The sequence below is a fragment of the Ovis aries genome, chromosome 5, assembly GCF_016772045.2.
Source record: "Ovis aries strain OAR_USU_Benz2616 breed Rambouillet chromosome 5, ARS-UI_Ramb_v3.0, whole genome shotgun sequence".
NCBI lineage: Eukaryota > Metazoa > Chordata > Mammalia > Artiodactyla > Bovidae > Ovis > Ovis aries.
The window spans coordinates 36630795-36647785 of record NC_056058.1 but is presented as its reverse complement, the minus strand read 5'-3'; the positions used below and the strand labels follow the sequence as shown (position 1 = coordinate 36647785).

Sequence of the window (16991 nt, the reverse complement as noted above, 5' to 3'; positions counted from 1 at the left end):
GGCCAGGCCGCCTTGGTCTTGGAGGATACTGCCAGCTGAGCCTGCCTCTTCAGCACAAGCGGAGTCAGACCCATACCCTAGTGGAGACCCAAGGCTTCTCTCCTCAGGCCTCATCCCATTGAGGAAACTGGTGGAGCCCAAAGGCCACCAGAGCTTGGAGAGGTTACCCTAAGATCAGTCCTGAGGCCCTTAGGCCTTGGTGGAAGGGCAGCCTCCACCAGCCCCACTTCCAACCCCTTCCCACTTCCAGCAGGGCCAGGGAAGCAAGGACATCCCTGGACCACCAGGGCCAAGAAAGAGGCAGGCAGGGGCAGCTAGCCAGGTTTGTGCTCGGACTGTATTCACAGAGACATGTGGCAGCTTACATTGAACAAAACGAGTAATAAAAATCGGCCTTAAATATGGAAAACCTGGGGCCCTGTATCCCACACTACCATTAACACTGGGACCAAGAGGGCCATCAGTCTGGGAAGGGCTGGGGCTGGGATGCAGGCACACAGCCTCAGCCTGCCCCCTTCTCTCTCTCTCTTTCATTCATTCATTCACACACACACACACACACACACACACACACACACACACACACACACACACAGAGGGAGGGGCAGATTATTGCTGGGCACATGTGTCTATTTCAAGGGGAGTCTGGAATGTTTGAGGGTTGGTCAGTGACACCCCTACCCCCTCCCTTCCTATGGCCCAGGCTGGGGTGTTCTGCAAGAGGTGACTCCAGGACAGGGCCCAGCACAGGGGACGAGGTGTCCCGGGAGCTGGAAGGCAGAGGCAGACCCGTCCGGGACAGCCTGGGCAGTGGACTGAGGGGTCCCAGGGGCAGCCCAGTCTCCGGTCACACTTTGGCACAGGCCTAGGGGACCCAGTGTTCCCAGGTCCAGCTCTGACAGGTGCTGAGAATGGCCAGTATTGGGCCCCAGAGGTGGAGGCCGAAACCCAGAGCGGCAGCGGCAGGCACGAGTCTCACTCAGAGGTCGGCGGTGGCAAGCACAGTGCTGAGGGCCCAGGGGCCTGGCCTGGCCCAACTTTGCCCATCCAAGCCGGGCCTGAGGTGTCTGGAGTGTGCGGCAGCAGCCCCTCTGCCGGCTCCAGGGTGAGTCTTAAGAATGTTCTGGTTGCTATATACATTCATACAAAGACATAAATACAGAAAGCCCCGAGCTCCACAGACAAGAGCTGAAGGGACGCACCTTTGTCCCAGGGGACAGCCCAAGCCTTGACCACTCAGCCAGACCAGGGGCTCCAGGGCAGAGGGCACTGGGGACAGCTCCGGCTGTGTCTCCCAGGCCACGACTTGAGTGGACAATGGGGAAGACCACTGTGCAAAACTGTAAACAGCGTTCGCAGTAGCTGCTACCGCCAACCGCCCGGGGGGGCCCCAGTCTGGGGGCTAGAGGCGGGTGGGGAGCTCGAGGCGGGCGGGAAGCTCTTCCTCACTGTCGCTGCAGTTTCCACAGCAGTCCTGCAGGGCAGGGGAGACATGGAGGGAGAGAGGCAGAGCGCGCGCAGTTAGCCACCAGGGCCGACCAGGGCTGTGCTCCAAGGAGGGGATTCCCCACGAGGGGCCCAGAGCAGCAGCTCAGGCCAGACACGTGTGGGCACCAGTGCAGAGGCTGCTGGCAATAGGCTGGAGGTAAGAGGGACCAGGTGGACCCCAGGCTCTGCCAGGGCCCTCTATTCTGGGGCTGGTGGATGCAGGGCACGGGGAGACAAGACGGCTAAGCAAGGCTCGCTGCTTGCAGGTGCCAGGTGCAGGGCACGGCAGGGGAGGGGAAGGATGGGTAGGGAGCGGGCACCAGACTTCTTTCGCCCACATCTCGCCTCTGCCATGGAAGGGCTGCCTGTGGCTCCCCGGGGCTGGGCAGCAAGGCCAACCCACAGGAAGCCCACACTGCTCACCTCTGGAAAGAGAAAAGAGGCCATGAGCCCAGCCATGGGTGGGGGACAGGTGGGAATGGGGCCAGAGACCCTGGGCACCGCTGACACGACCGGAAGATGCCCACTCCCCCGCATACGGACACCAGCTCTGCCTCCCACCTGCCATCCCAGGAGCTGGGCTGGGGGCTGAGGTAGGACACTCCTGGGGATTACCTGGCGACTGAAGAGTCTCTGCAGCAGTCCCTTTTTGGGGGGTGCTGGTGGCTGGCCCTTCCAGTCTAGGTCTGGGGGAACCGAGCCATCCAGCCCGAAGACGTTCAGCTCCTGGAAGCACTCGGTCTCCACCATCTGCCACAGAACAGGCAGCTGTGAGTGCTGCCCCTGAGGTCACCCCCCACCCACCGGCTGGGCAGGTCCCCACCTCGTTCTGCCAAGGGATAGGCACACTGCCCGTGGCAAATTTCTGGTAGAAGTCCTGGTCAGTGGGCTCTAGCTCCACACCCTTAACTGTTGAGAACTGTTCAATGTCCAGAACATCTTTGCAGTAAATGGCCTGGGGCTGGGGGAACAGAGACAGTGGTCAGACAGGAAGACCCCACAGGAGACCAACTCAGCCCTGAGCTGGGGCTGGGTGTGCCCTGACCCTTGCAGCTTCCTGGTGCCCCCAGTGTTCACAGCAGCACTATTTACAATAGATAACATATGGACGCAGTCTAAATATCCATCCATAGATGAATGGATAAGGAAGACGTGGTATGTTTGGTATATATATATTTATAATGGAATATTACTGAGCTATAAAAAGGAATGAAATAATGCTATTTGCAGCAACATCGATGGACCTACAGTTCATCACACTAAGTGAAGTAAGTCATACAAAGACAAATATAGTGATATCACATGTGGAATCTAGAAAAATAGATTCAAATGAACTTAATTGACAAAACAGAAAGAGACTCACAGACATCGAAAACAACTTACAGTTACCAAAGAGGAAGGGGAGAAGATAAATAAGGAGTTTGGGATTAGCAGATACATATGACTATATATTACATAAATAAACAACACAGTCATACTCTATAGTGTGAGGAACTATATTCAATACCTTGTAATAAACTACAATGGAGAGAATCTGAAAAAAGTATGTATACACATGTACATAAACACATATATATATCTTATCTGAATCACCTTGCTGTACAGCAGAAACTAACACACAACACTATAAATCAACTTTACTTCAAAAATCAAAGTGCCCCATGCACTTCCTGAGCATGACAGTCACTTCTGAGGCCCAAGTTTCCCTCTAAACTGGGGATCACCCCTCACTGCTCACGGACTGAGGAGGCTGCATAGCTGACCCATGACAGTCCATCAGTCTCCACAGTGCCGTATGGAATCAGTAATGGGGAGCCCCCCCCACCTCCCTGCCTGTACACAGCTGTCTGGGGGCAACTGGTAAGGGGAGAGCAGGCTGAATCTCAGCTGGCCCCTTCAGCTGGACACCCCATGCAGAGCTTGGAGCTGATGGGTCCCTCTGTCCTGGGATGTCCAATGGCATACTCCATCTCCTGCTTCACAGTCAACAGTCCCTGTGCCCCTAGCCCCCTGCTAGGAGCGCACCTCACTCCAGAAGGCCACTTCCTTTTTCATCTTTACACTGTTTTCTAAATCATACTGTTAAGGATGTCAAAACATCATCATGTAAAATCATACAGCTGCTTTTCAGAAAAGTCAGCAGCTCTCCCAAAGCGTAAACATGTTACCATATGAGCCAGCATTCAACTCCTAGGTATACGTCCCAGAGAAATGAAAACATACGTCCCCACAAGAACTTGTATGTGAATGTTCAAAGCAGCATTATCCATCAGAGCCCCATAACAAAAACAACACTAATGTCCGTAGATGGATGAATAAACAGAATATGCAATATTCATAGAATGGAATATTATCCAGTCATAAAAAAGGAATGCAGGACCAGTAAGAACTACAACACGGGTGAACCTGGAAAACACGCAAACTGCAAGAAGCCAGTCACAAGGCACCACATATGATACAATCCCGTTAACATGAGGTCCAGAACAGGCTAATATAGACAGACATAAAGCAGATTAGTGGCTGCCAAGGGGAAGGGGAATGAGGAATGACTGCTAATGAGTAGGGGGTGTTTGGGGGGGAGGGGTGATGAAAATGTTCTAAAATTGATTTTGGTGATGGTTGCATCTTTATGCTAAAAGTCATTTAATTATATGCTTAAAAGAAGTGAGTTGTATGGTATGTGAACTCAATAAAGCTGCTAAAACCTGTATCACCATCAAGCACACTTTTCATCTGCTTCTAAAAAAGTTAAACTCCAGGGCAGTGATTTTCAAGATTAACTGAGATCATGTGCAGGGAAGCTGGAGTCAAGCTGAGCGGGACAGCCAGCTCTAAGGCAGGCTGCAGAAGTCAGGCTTGCGGTTCAACTGCCGATGGCAAGGCCAGCACCTCTGGGCGCTGGTAGCCCCACCTACAAGATGCAGTCCTGTGGAGGCAGGGGCCTCCCACTCCCATCTCTGTGGGCCCCCACCTGTCCCCACCCCTCAACACTCCTGCTCCACATTCCCTTTCCCTGCCCACACTGGCCTCCACTTTTGCTCCACCTCTCAAGGTTGGTCCCTGGACTAGGACCTCAATGCCTGGCTGCTCCTTCTCCCTGGAATGCTCATGCCCCAAATCTTGGCACAACTCTCTCCTTCACATTTTAGGTTTCTACTGATACTCATCCATCAGCTACTCAGAGGCCATCCTGTCCAAAAATACTCCCACCCCTCCACCACTCCTTTTTCACTTACTGGCTTATTTTTCTATGTCTTCCCACTAGATCATGAAGGTAGGACTGCGTCCTACTGACCCTATGAACTCTGAGATCTGGCACATACTGGCATTCAGATACTTTGTTGAATGTGTAATCACATGCATGATTGACAGCCACCAATCTGGCCTGCCCATCATCACCTTCCTTCTTCCCCTGTGTTCCTGGTGAACTGTCAATCACAGGACTCAGTCCTCTTACACATGAGGTGAGGGCAAGCACATGACCTAATTTAGGCCAATCAGAACCTTCCCTATGACATTATACTGAGAAGCTTGAATTCAATGGGAGAACAGTCAACAGGTGACAAGCAGAGACAAGAGGTGGAGTCCTGGCAACACAGTGTGAAACACTGACGCTGGTCCTACTCTGGGACTTTCTGGCTAAATGAACCCAAAACCTCCATGTTGGGCCTAAGTTTGAGTTGGACTTCTCGCACTGAGAATCTGATGACTCCAGGATGTTTCTGCCAGCAGATGCCTGACCCACTGAGGAGCTCAGTCAATGAGTGAGACTCTGCAGAGGGGAGTGTTCTGCTCACAGATGGGAGGTCAGCGTTGCCAGGTGCAGGGGGCAGTGGATGTTTTGCCAGTCCAATGGCCCTTCCCCCTGCTGGCAAGGAATCTTGGTTTCCCTTTGGGAGACCAATCTTCCCCACTTGAGTGGCATGGTGGGCATGTAGTCCTGATGTGGCTGCTGAGGGGCATCCGAGTAATCAGGCAATGAGTAAAGAGGCACTCTCTGTCTGCCAGGGTGGCCGAGTTATTAGGATGAAGGCCTGATACCCTGAGGACAGCTGCCCAGAGGGAAGCAGGTAGTGGGGAGGAGGAGGAAGACAGAATTCTCACAGTACTGCTGAAGCCCCAGATCCAGTGTGCCAAAAGCCAGGCCTGTTCTGGGGCCTTTCATTTTTAGGAGCCCGGTGAACTGTTTGGTTGGTTAACCCACTTGAGTTTTCTAATGCTTGCACTGAGCAGGTCCCAATCAATGCTCCAAGAGCCCCCAGCTCCGCTTGGGCTTGGCCCTGCCTTCAGCAGGAGTGGGTGGCACTCACATCAGGCTTGAAGGGTGGTTCCAGCATGCCAGCTCCCAGCCGCTTGAAGTTCAGCTTCTTGAAGAGGGGGTGCTCCTTCACCTCTTGGGCGCCGCCCCCACCACACCCCAGGCGTTCAGAGGGGTCCTTGCAGAGGAGCTGCATCAGGGCAGGGGCGGTTAGGGTATCCTTGAGAGAGGTACCCCCAGCCCCAGCCCCAGCTGGTTGGGCCTCCTGCTGGCGGCTGTACCTGGGAGCAGAGTGAGCGGGCCTGTGGGGAGAAGTGCTCGGAGTACTCCTCAGGCACCTCCTTCACCAGCCGCTCCACTTCCTCCCTCTTGATCTTCTTTTTCCTCTGCTGGAAGGGTGACTGGCCTGCGATCATCTCATACAGGAGGCAGCCGAGCGCCCACCAGTCTGGGCTAAAGGTGTACCGTTCGTTTTTTACCACCTCTGGGGCTGGGAAGGACAGTAGGAATTAAGAATGGGCGGGAGGCAGAATTGAGCCCTGGGGCGTTGGGAATGGCCAGCTCGCATGTCAAGGCCAGGGATCAGTTCAAACACCCACTGGCACTAGCCAGTGCCAGGCAGGCACCATCAGCAGCCTGGTGGGGACCACAGGGAGTAGCGGAGCTCACAGCCCACCAGAAGGAGCTGGTATGGCCCTGCAGGGTGGGGTGGGGGTGGGGGGTCAGGTCTTCTGATCGTTCAAGAGAAGTCAGAAATCATATTTTTAACATGAAGCTGTCTGGGTTATCAAATGCTGATGACCACTTCAAATTGTTTCAAAGACAATTTGATTTAAACACAGATGGAGGCCAAATTAGACCCAGTGTGGCTATCAGTTTGCAATCTCTAGCTTCAATGTCAAAGAGAGGAAAGAAGATGGCAACTCATTTGCTGGGTGTCGACTGCCTGCTAGAGCGGGCAGGTAGGGAGTTTTGCCTCTAGCGCCTCCTTTCAGGTTGAAGGCAACCCTGGGAGCAGGCTTCAGCCAGGGAAAGTGAGGCTGAGAGAAGCAGAATGTCTGGCCCTTGGACGTATAATGAGGAGGTGGTGGAGCGCATACCTGGAGCTCTGTCTACTGTGTCATGTGCTCTCAAGGGGAACTCGGGGCCTCGTCACGGCCCCTACCACAGATGGGCACTCCCACTCCTAGCATGGGCAGGTGGGGCAGTGCAGGAACCAGGGCTACGGAAAACGGGCGTGAGGCCCTCGTCTTTCACGGGTAGCCACCTTCAGGCCCAGTCAGTAGGAGGGGCCCAATGACTATGCAAGCGAGTGAACGCTGTGGATTCACAGTGTGTGGAGCCCTGGCTGAGTCTTGGTCTCCTCACATATAAAAGAGGAACGTCAGCTCTTTCTGTTCCGTGCGGTACAGATTTCCCAACAGAAGTGGTGGGACTGGACACATGACAGCAAGAGGACCCAGGAGGCTGGTGGGTCGGGGGCAGGCGGACTCACCCATGTAGCCCACGGTGCCCACACGGCCTTTGATCGTCTGGCCTTCGGGTACGTGCACAGCCAGCCCCAGGTCAGAGATGCGGATGTGACCTGAATGTGGGTGGAGACGCAGGGAGGCCCATTAGGCAGATGGGCACACCTCTCCCATCCTTCCCCTGCCCCTAGGGGCCCCGCACCCACCATGGTCATCTAGTAGGATGTTCTCTGGCTTTAGGTCCCTGCAAGGAGAGAACGGCAGGGTTAGATGCTGCTCAGCTGGCCAGACGGCCAAAGGGCCACCCCCTCCTGGTGTGCTTAGTCGCTCAGTCATTTCTGAGTCTTTGTGACCCCATGGACTGTAGCCCGCCAGGCTCTTCTGTCCATGGGATTCTCCAGGCAAGAATACTGGAGTGGGTTGCCATGCCCTCCTCCAGGGGATCGTCCCAATCCAGGGGTTGAACCCAGGTCTCCCTCATTGCAGGCGGATTCTTTACCAGATGAGCTACCAGGGAAGCCCAAAACCATTACTAGTAATAGTACTAAGCAGAGCTCCCCACTGCCGTGTTCTGTGTACTTTCCAGCATTATCTCATTCATTCTCTACAAGCTGCAAGGCAGGAATTAAAATCTTTGCTTCCCAGGGGAAAAAAATGGTGTTGTGAGCAGGGAGTTGACTGGCCAGGGCCACATAGGGGTGACAGGGCCAGGATTCACACATGGGTTAACCAGACCCCAGAGTCTGGGTTCTGAGCCACGCTGAGCCTAGTAGCCTAGTGAGCGTGGATGAGTGTGGAGCCCGAGCTAAGGTCCAACAGACTTGTGTCCCCAACGACGGTGCCAGCACACCAACATCCCTCTGCAGCCTCTACCCCAGCCGAGCCACGGCCCCTGGCCGGGAGGACCATGCCCCTGCACCTGTACACAATACGCTCCCGGTGCAGGTCCTCCAGGCCACAGCAGATCTCTGCTGCGTAGAAGATAGCCCGAGCCTCAGGGAAGCCAGCCTGGCCCATGTGGTAGATGTGGAACTTGAGGTCGCCTCCGTTCATCAGCGTCAGCACCAGGCACAGCGCATCCTTGGTCTCATAGGCATAGGCCAAGCTCACCTGTGACCAAGGGGACATGAGCCCTGAAGCAGAGGCCGTGGGACGCCTGGTGGCGGGGCAAGCGCCAGCCACCCAAAAGCTATTCTTAGCGCCACTCCCTGGGGCCACCCTGCTTCCCAGGCCAGGCGTCAACATCCCAAAGCCGCCCCTCCCAGGCATCTCTGAGGGCGGGAGAGGTAGTGGTGCCTGGAGGGGGCGGGTCAGGGAGGGAAGAGGTCTTAGTCCAGTGAGTGGGGAGGGCCGGTGTGGCCATGGGGGAAAGGAGGGGTCTCCTGTCTGTACTTACTACAAACCTACTGTTCACTTTCTCCAGGATCTGCTTCTCATTGAGTGCCATGGCTTCCCCTTTCCGCTTCTTGATCCGCTTCTTCTCCAGCTTCTTGCAGGCATACATCTTGCCTGTGGCCCGCACCTGGCAGGCGCATACCTGTAGCCAGGATAGATGGGGCAAGTGGGGACCAGCTGCAGCCTTCCTGAGGGTTATAGGCTCAGAGAGGGTAAGGGGATGGTCAGGGTCCCTTCTACCCCACCTCTACACTCTGCTGGGGTCTGGCCTGGCCACTCACCTCCCCAAAGCCGCCTTTGCCCAGGACTCGGTACTGCCTGAAGGTGTTTTTGGTCACTGGCTGCCTGTGGACAAGGGGTTGGAGAAGCAAACACTAGCTGAGCAGGGGCCTGAGACCCATGAGAACCCCTTCAACCCGGGGGCCAGCCTTCAAGGAGCTCACCTTTCCAGCCACTTCCACTGCAGAAAACGGTTGAAGTAGATGCTGTCGAGGTAGTCGGCAAAAGGGGCCACGCTCAGGTACTCATGGGTCAACCTGTCGAGAAGACCCAGCCTCTGGTCAGCACCTGACACCCCCCATTCTCCCCTCGATGGGCCAGGCCCCCTGTTATGTATATGCTCAGCCTGAAAGGCAGAATCCTTGGCCAACCCTCCTGCTGGCGCACCTGCGGGGGAGATGGATATCCAATGCTAAAGCCCAGGATGCTAGAGAGGGGAGGCAACCTGATCAGGGTCACAGAGCAAGGGCAAGGCTGGGGTGAGAGACTGAGCTTGCTCACCACCTGCTGCACTGTTCATAGCCCTCTGGGTCTGCAGAAGCCCCCTCCTCAGGACACAGTTCTCAGCCTGAGGGCAAGGAGAGTCTTACCGAGTAAGCTCCTGGAAGAGGTCTTTGCAGGGTCCCTCCTCCAGCCTCTGGGCACAGTTCGTCACCAGTTGCCGGGGGACCTCGGGGATGAGGTCAGGACCCTGGGGACATGCCACAGACAGGTCAGCACAGGACCTGCCCACCTCCAGGGCAGAGATCTCGGGTTTGAGATGGGTGGCCAGGGGTGCACAGCCTGCTTAGTGGCTGAATTTTCTGCCGCTTTTCTTGAGGCATGGTGAAGCAGAGCTGCTGGGCCCAGTGCCCCAGCCCACCCTCCTGGGCTCCCTGCCCACGGTGCCGCCTGGTGAGCCTGGAGTAGCTCCAGGGGCACTCTCTGCACAGGCAGTAGTCATTCTTCTCACCATCACTGAGCTCTGTCCACTACCCTCATCCCTACACCAGCGCTAACTCACCGTGTGGCTCAGAAAATTCTGCATGAGCCGCAGCCCACACGCCTTCCGCTTCTCATCAGGGGTCACTTCATACTCGGCCTGCGGGGGTGGGGGTGGAGGCAGAGAAGGCTTGGGGTTTGGATGGAGTAACAGGTGTGAGGAGACGGGACACACATGTGGCCCAGGACCTCTGCCCACCCTCAGTGTGGGGCTGGGCCGCACTCACCACCCCATCCAGGAAGGCAATGCAGCGAGTCAGCTCAGGCCTCGTGGCGCAGAACTCTCGGAACAGCAAGCGCCCAATGGGCTGCCGCTCACACAGGCTGTGGTAGTCACGCTCTGCAGGCAGAGGTGGGAGCTGCTGGATTCCTGGATTTGGAGCCTGCCGGCAAGGCACTCCTGTCCACACCGCCAGGCCCGGAGCCCCCGCCAACAGCTTTCGGCCCTGCAGTATGGCAGCCACTGTCTCCTTTAGAACCCTCGCCACAGCACTGAGGCGACACCACTGTTACTGCCATCGTAGCCCTGGGACGCCAGGGCCCAGGGTGGCTGAGTGATTAGCCCCAAGGTCACACAAGCTGGAGTGTGGCTCCAGAGCCGGGTCCTCACTTCCGGCCGCTGACTTCCAGTTCACACTACTTGTACATACGTCATGGTTGGGGCTGGGTGTGGTCTGTGCGGTTCCGGCCCGGCTCTGGCCCAGCCCACACCTGCTGCCTGCCTGGCGAAAGTGTGGGAGGAAGCTGTGGCTTCCGGCGAGTTCGAGGCTAGGCCTCCTTCCCAGCGGTGGAAGCAGCCATGGTGTACTCCTGGCCCACGTGCAGGCCGTCAGAGGGGGCTTGGGCCCTGCTGGTCAAGGCTTTGTTGGGCACCCTCAGGGCCAGGCTGGGTAAGGCTGCGCACAGGCCTGGGTTCCACCACCCCCACCGCCCCAGACAGTCAGTGTGTGAGCTGACTCCAGCCCCCCTGCACATTCTGCTGTGTCCTCCGAGCCCTGCTCACCTGAGGCCTGGTCCCCTCTTCCGCAGCTTCCCTCAGACTGCTCCCATATCTGACTTGGGGCTCCTCCCCACACCTACCCCCACCACCGGCTGCTGTCCTGTGTGCTCTCTGCCCTCCACCCAGCCTGGACCCAGGAACTGAAACTCAGCTGGGTGGTGCAGCCTCCATCTCTCTGCTCCGTGAAACCCCCACAACCCTCTGGCCCAAGACAAGGTCTCAGGGGAGGCTCCCCTGGCACACCAGGACTCCCTAGCCTCTGCACCCCACCCGACTCCGCAGTCTCAACCAAGGCCTCACCGAGGCTGAGCCGCAGCTCTTCGCACTGGCTGATATGGGGGAACTGCAGCATCTGCCGCCATTTCTTGCTTTTGCCTTTACGATTCCCGCCGCCACCTGTGGAAGCAAACAGGCGCTAGTTCTTGAGTCCTGCCATTGCTGGCCTCCCTGCCACCCTCAGCGTGGTCCAGAGGCCTTCAGGGTCCAGCCTAGGCCCAGTCCACTCTGAGAGGCCCCTTGGGCCTTCCTTCTGCATGCAACATGCTCTTGCTGGGCTTCAGGATACACATGGACCCCAGGCCCTCCTGCTAGGGGCTCATAGGCTGGAGAGCCAAGAAGGGATGGAAGAATCAAGAAGGGTATGAGGCCAGGCCATGGGTGGGAGGTGGGGTTTCCAGTTAGCTTCAGCAAGCCTCAGCTGCTTCCAACCAGGTAGGAGTTTCCCTCCCAAGTGAAGAGAAGGACATGATAGTGGGGGAAACTGTGTTAAGTCCAGGCCCAGAAGGGAGACGTCCTGGGATGTGCGGGACATGCCTGAGAGATGGCAGAGGGCAGCTGAGTCACCAGGGAGGCTCCAGGCCCCTATGATGGGACCCTGCATCAGAGGCAAAAGAAGTGGTGGCAGGAGGCCTGGCACTCAGAATTCTTACCCCTACTTTCTTGGTCCTGGCACCTCATTTTACCTAGCTGATCTCTCATCTGTAGCCACTGGGCAGCAGCTCAAATGCCTACAGAATCAGACAGGTGCAGTAAATATGGACCAGATGGGAAACAACAGGGAGCGGTGGGGAGTGTGGGAACTGGACCCCTCTAACGGAGACAGCTGCAGCACAACCGCAGCTGACTGCTTGACTCTGACTAGGCAGGAATGCCGGCTCGGCGTGGCCAACTCTTCAGACTTTTAAAAGTCAGCTGGGAATCTGGACTGTGACACGAAATAATAGTTCCTATATTATATATAAAAAAAAAAACCACTGCAGCCAAATACATAAAACACGTTAGAGAGCTAGACAGGTGTGGCCTGTGGGTCATGAGGTTGAACATGGTTGAAGGGACCCGAGTCTTGGCATCTTACAGATTTGGGTTTGAATCGCCCCTTTACACTTCAGACTAACTTGCTCTCTTCTGTGTTAGTCACTCAGTTGTGTCCGACTCTTTGTGACCCCGTGGTCTGTCCATGGATTTCTCTAGGCAAGACTACTAGAGTGGGTTGTTATTCCCTTCTCCAGGAGATCTTCCCAACCCAGGAATCAAACCGAGGTCTCCTGCACTGCAGGCAGATTCTTTACTATATGAGCCACCAGAGAAGCCCCTAGCTTGCTCTCTAGGAACCTCAGTTTCTCCATGTGTACTTCAGGTCCTCCAGAAGTATTGTGAGGATGACTAACAGAGTCTGTGTCCAGTACTCAGTAAAGCTGTGGCAAGGGGTGGGGCCCAGCTCCAACAAGGCAGTGGCAACCTCCAGCCACCACTTTCCCTTGCCTGGCCTCAGTTTCCCCTATGGTTTATGCAGCTTTGTTTCTATCTAGCCTGGTTGAAGGAAGGCGGTGTAGGAGGGGCCGCCTTGCAGGGAAGGGGCAAGGCTGGGTCCTCCAGTGGGCTCCCTGACCTAAGCTGCCTAGAGGAGGAAGTGTTGCAGGGTACCCCATTGGGAAACCTGGTAGCAGCCCTCCCGCAGCCTGAACCCAGCACATCTCACAGTCATTGCTCCACTGTGAGTGAGCAACAGACCCCCACCCTCAACCCAGGGCAAGGCCTCCCCAGAAGGGGAACTCCTCCCCCACCCCCGCAAGTCCCTCACCCAACCCTCCATCCGCCTGCTACCCCCACCAGTTACTTCCTCCTCCCCCTCCTCTCAGCCACATCAAGGCAGCAGCAAAGAGTCACATGCAAATATCCTGTCCTGGAACTGCCACCAGAGTCAGTGGGGCTCCTCCCCACCCCACCCAAGCCTGGACCCTTTCCCACGTCTCTGGGGGCCTGGGAAAGGAAGGAGGATTAAGTGAGGGTTCACACCCCCTAGTGCTGTCCCACTTCATCCTCACAACAACTCTGACAGACCTGGCTCAATTTTATGAGAAAGCTGAGGCCCTGAAATGGGGAATCAATTTGTCCAAGGTTACAAAGCCTGGAGGTCCCAGAGGTAGGATTTGAACCCAGCTCCCTAGGACCCCCGGCCAAACTCTTTTCCAAACCCAAACATGCCCGGCATCTATCAGGTGTCAACTGAATACACGCAATCCCAAATCACTCAGGGCCTCAGATCACTTGAGAAACTGGCAAAAGCCTAGGCCCAAGCTGTCAATTAGCTTATGAAGAGATTCCAGTGCACTCAGTCTATAGACCAGGGTCCAGAACTCAGTGACAACTGAGTCAGCACCTCCCCTTTAGTTTTCAATGTCCCATCCTCAACCATGCCACAAAAAGAGTTACTGAAGTTCAGAGAGAAGAGACTTGTCTAGAGTCACACAGGTGGGAGGGCCAGGGCCAGGCTGGAGTGAGGATTCTCCAGTGAAGGAACTGGTCCTAGTCTGGTCATAATCTCCTATGCCTCGCCCATGGCGTAAGGAAGCCTGTCAGAAGGGGCCTACATTCTCTGGCCAGGCAAGGCAGTGTTCTCAGCAGGCTTGAAGCCTGAACTGGCTACAGCCCTAGGGAGGGAGGCCTGTCCAGGCTCTCCCCTCCCCTCCTCCCTGGCTGGCTGGATGACGAGGCAGAACAGAATCGGCAGATGCCCCCAGAGGCTGGGAGGAAGGCCTAGCCCCAGGACTCGATAAGGGACAGGAGATAAAGAAGGCTCTGGGCACTGAGGACCCAGCCTACCATGCCCATTTCCAGGCAGTACCTCCCCAGGTCAACATGCACAGGGCAGGCAGGGGGCACCAGATGATGTGCCAGAAAGCATCTGTTTCCTACAGGCTGCACCGGGGACATGCTGTGTCCTAGACCTGAGTCAATCCGTCTTGCAGGGTCCTGGGGGCTAGTTCCTGATCTGAGCCTCAGTTTCCCACTAGTAAAAGAAGTCAGAGAGGCAATGCAGATGGCGCTACCTGCCTGAAAGCCCAGCAAAGAGTCCTGACCTCCCTGTCCTAGTGTTTCAAAGAGAAATGTCTTCTTCTTATACTGGTCCCCAGCACCCTGGACAGGACAGGGTACAGAGTAGGTGTTCGGTGATTATGTTACTGAGGTGAACAATGGCAGGTGAAGGGCAGACCAGGTCTGGTCCTTATGCATCCCCAGGACCCTCACAGAGCAGGTGTCTGGTAACGTGAAGCACTCAGTAACACCACATTCACTAGACAGGCCCCCTCTGCCAGGCCTTGCACTTAACAGTCCTACCAGCCTGGCATGCTCCCTTCCTTCAAAACTCAGCTTCCAGTTATTTCTGTGCCCATCTGCCCCACTAGTCCTAAGGGCAAAAACTGTTACCCATTCCCTTCTGTCCCCAGTGTCCTGAAGTTCCGAGTAAGTGGCAGTCATGCGGGTAGCATAAATGACCAGCAGTTTCCCCACTTCGGGTGGGCTCTGCTCTGGCAGAGCCTAGGTTAATTCATTCTCCAAACCTTCTACCCTGCACCAACTTTGCGCCGGCCCAGGCTGGGCGCAACCCAGGTTGAATCTGGGCCCGGGCACGTGGGGTAGGCTGGCTGCCCCCTCCCCTTCCTGAGGCATCTTCTTAACATCTCACCTGGGAGAGGCCTCAAAGCGGCTCTCCCGGGGCTGAGGTCCCACCCTTCCCGCTTCCTTCCTGTCTCCTTCTCATAGCCCCTTCACCACCACCACCACCCTACTCGCCGCGAGGGCGGCGGCCTGACTCCCGCCCCTTCCTGGGCTCTGGCTCCCGGAGGGCAGGTGCGGAGGAAAAGGACCACAGGCCGGAAGGGCTCGTGTCCGCGAGAGGTGCGGGGCATGGAGCTAGCTGCTCTAGGGGATAGGGCGGCTGAGACGCCCCGCCGACCTCGGAGGCCGCGCGCCCGCTTTCTCTGCACCCGACAACCTCACCTTCCCGGGCCTTGAGTAGCACCGTGTTCGCTACGATGTTCTCGAGCTCCATGGGCTGCGGCGCCGCCGGGCCCGCCGGGCCGCGCCGCCGGCTAGGACTGCGCGAGGGGGCCGGGGCCGGATGGCGATCGGCGAGGCTCGGATCGGCTCGCAGTGACCGCACCGCGGCCTCCGGGGCCTCCCGGGCCGCCGCCGCCGCCCGCCGCTCACTCTCCGCCCCCTCCCGGGGGCCACCCCGGCTCCGGCACGCCCCGCCCCGGCCCGCCTTCTGTTTACTTTACTTGGCCAATAACTGGGCGAGCGCTCCCCGCGCCGTCTTCCCATTAGACGAGCCCTTAATCATCCCCCGCCCCCGGAGCTAGGGATTCGTTCAAAGGAACAGGGCGGGCAGGACCTAAAACGTCACCTCTTCCTGGTTGGTCTGCGGCGGGGTTCAGCCCCTACGTTCGAATTTCTGCACCTTCGTAGGATACCGAACTGCCAATTAGGGTCGAGCCCTCCTCGGGGACAACGGAGGTGGGCTCTCTGGATCACGCCCCAGATACCGGGTATTTGATTGGAGGAACGAAGGTCAGTCATTCTCAGCACTGCACTCTGATTGGACCACTAGGTGTGGGTGTGGTCCCTTTGGTTCACCCTGGCTTTTCCAGGGTTTAAAGGGGATGCGTCTGGCATCCTAGGCCTTCTGCAGTGCGGCCTCAAACAAGTTTGTATATCGTCCGTATGCTTTTGGGTCGGCCCTTCCTCGAGGGCGCACATCGGAGGCAGGGAGAGGCCTAGAGAAGGCTGGCGGCCTCGCTAGTTGCGACCCGGCCTCCGGCCTGCCCACTGCTGGCGCCCCCGCCCTGCCCCCACAGCCGGATGTTGTGATTTCTCTCCACCCACACGGCTTCGCCCGCCCTCGGCCTCTGCTGCCTTATAAGGCAGCGCTACCACCCCAAGCCGCAGGAATGAGCTCACACCCATTATACAGGTGGGGAGCTGGGGTCCAGTGGCTGGCTTCAGGCCTAAGACTAGGAAGAAAGCAAGGTTGCAATTTTACAGCTAATCAACAACTTCTAGTTCAACATCCTACTCCCTCCACCCTCACTTCGCACACCAGGAAACGGAGGCTTGCCCACACTTGCAAGTAAAGCAAGACAGATTCAACTAGGCTTCTCTGGTTCCTGTCCATTCATTCATCCAAAAATGCAGAGCACATACTTCGTGCCAGGCACCGAGCCAGGAGCTGGGGAATACAGTAGTGCCAGCAAGATAGTCAGTCTCTCTGCCTACCTGCAAGAAGAAGGATCAAGATGGTAATCCTATGAGTAAACAAATAATTGGGGTGGTCTGAGAGAATGATAAATGCTATTAAGACAGTAAGACAAAATAGTGAAGGGAATTGGTCTCAGGGTGTGACATTTGAGCAGATCCAACCACACAAAGATCTAGAGGAACAGAGTTTCAAGCAGAGGCAATAACAAGTGCAAAGCTCTGAGCCTAGAGTAAGTTTGCTATGTTCAGGGAACAGGAAGAAGGCCTGTGTAGCTTCTGAGCCCAAAAGTCTGATATGAAATGAAAGAGCAGGGATTTAACTAAATCCTGGAAGGCTTTGCAAACCATGGAGAAGAGTTTGTTTTTCTTAAATGAAATGTGAAGACTTTGAAAGATTTCAAAGCCTTTGAAAGCCTTTTAAAAGATTAGCTAGTAGACTTTCAAGGGGCCAAGAATGGAGGCAGAACAAGCAGTTGGGAGGCTATAGAATTCCAGGAGACGGGATGATGACATGGACTGAGAAGGTGGCAGTGGAGATGCAGGGAAATGCATGGATCTAGGATACTTTGGGGAATAAAGATAA

At 56.2% G+C, this 16991-nt stretch overlaps 1 protein-coding gene across 4 annotated transcripts; it reads right to left on the bottom strand.

Annotated features, from left to right (window-relative positions):
- Nucleotides 1-319: 319 nt before the first annotated feature.
- On the bottom strand, nt 320-15394 carry GRK6 (G protein-coupled receptor kinase 6). Of its 4 annotated transcripts, none has more exons than XM_015095977.4 (16): nt 15152-15394; nt 11171-11266; nt 10098-10210; nt 9893-9970; nt 9480-9580; nt 9054-9146; nt 8892-8955; nt 8612-8752; nt 8135-8325; nt 7422-7459; nt 7242-7331; nt 6028-6236; nt 5799-5936; nt 2312-2449; nt 2104-2238; nt 320-1474 (listed from the first exon to the last, which is right to left on the bottom strand). In XM_015095977.4, the coding sequence occupies exons 1-16, from the start codon at nt 15201-15203 to the stop codon at nt 1403-1405; spliced, it is 1749 nt and encodes a 582-aa protein (XP_014951463.2). In that variant the 5' UTR covers nt 15204-15394; the 3' UTR covers nt 320-1402. The 4 variants fall into 4 exon arrangements, with proteins under 4 accessions (XP_014951463.2, XP_027825820.1, XP_042106303.1 ...); XM_027970019.3 differs by having other exon boundaries at nt 320-1476; nt 10098-10316; nt 15152-15251; XM_042250369.2 differs by having other exon boundaries at nt 320-1476; nt 10098-10253; nt 15152-15251.
- Between the last annotated feature and the right edge of the window lie 1597 nt (nt 15395-16991).

Bases quoted from the DNA above. Each gene is read 5' to 3' on its own strand.
- GRK6 (XM_015095977.4), bottom strand. From the start codon at position 15,203: ATGGAGCTCGAGAACATCGTAGCGAACACGGTGCTACTCAAGGCCCGG. The intron at 11,267-15,151 runs GTGAGGTTGTCG...TTGCTTCCACAG, and splicing joins GCTACTCAAGGCCCGGGAAG to GTGGCGGCGGGAATCGTAAA. The intron at 7,332-7,421 runs GTGGGTGCGGGG...ACCCACATTCAG, and splicing joins CATCCTACTAGATGACCATG to GTCACATCCGCATCTCTGAC.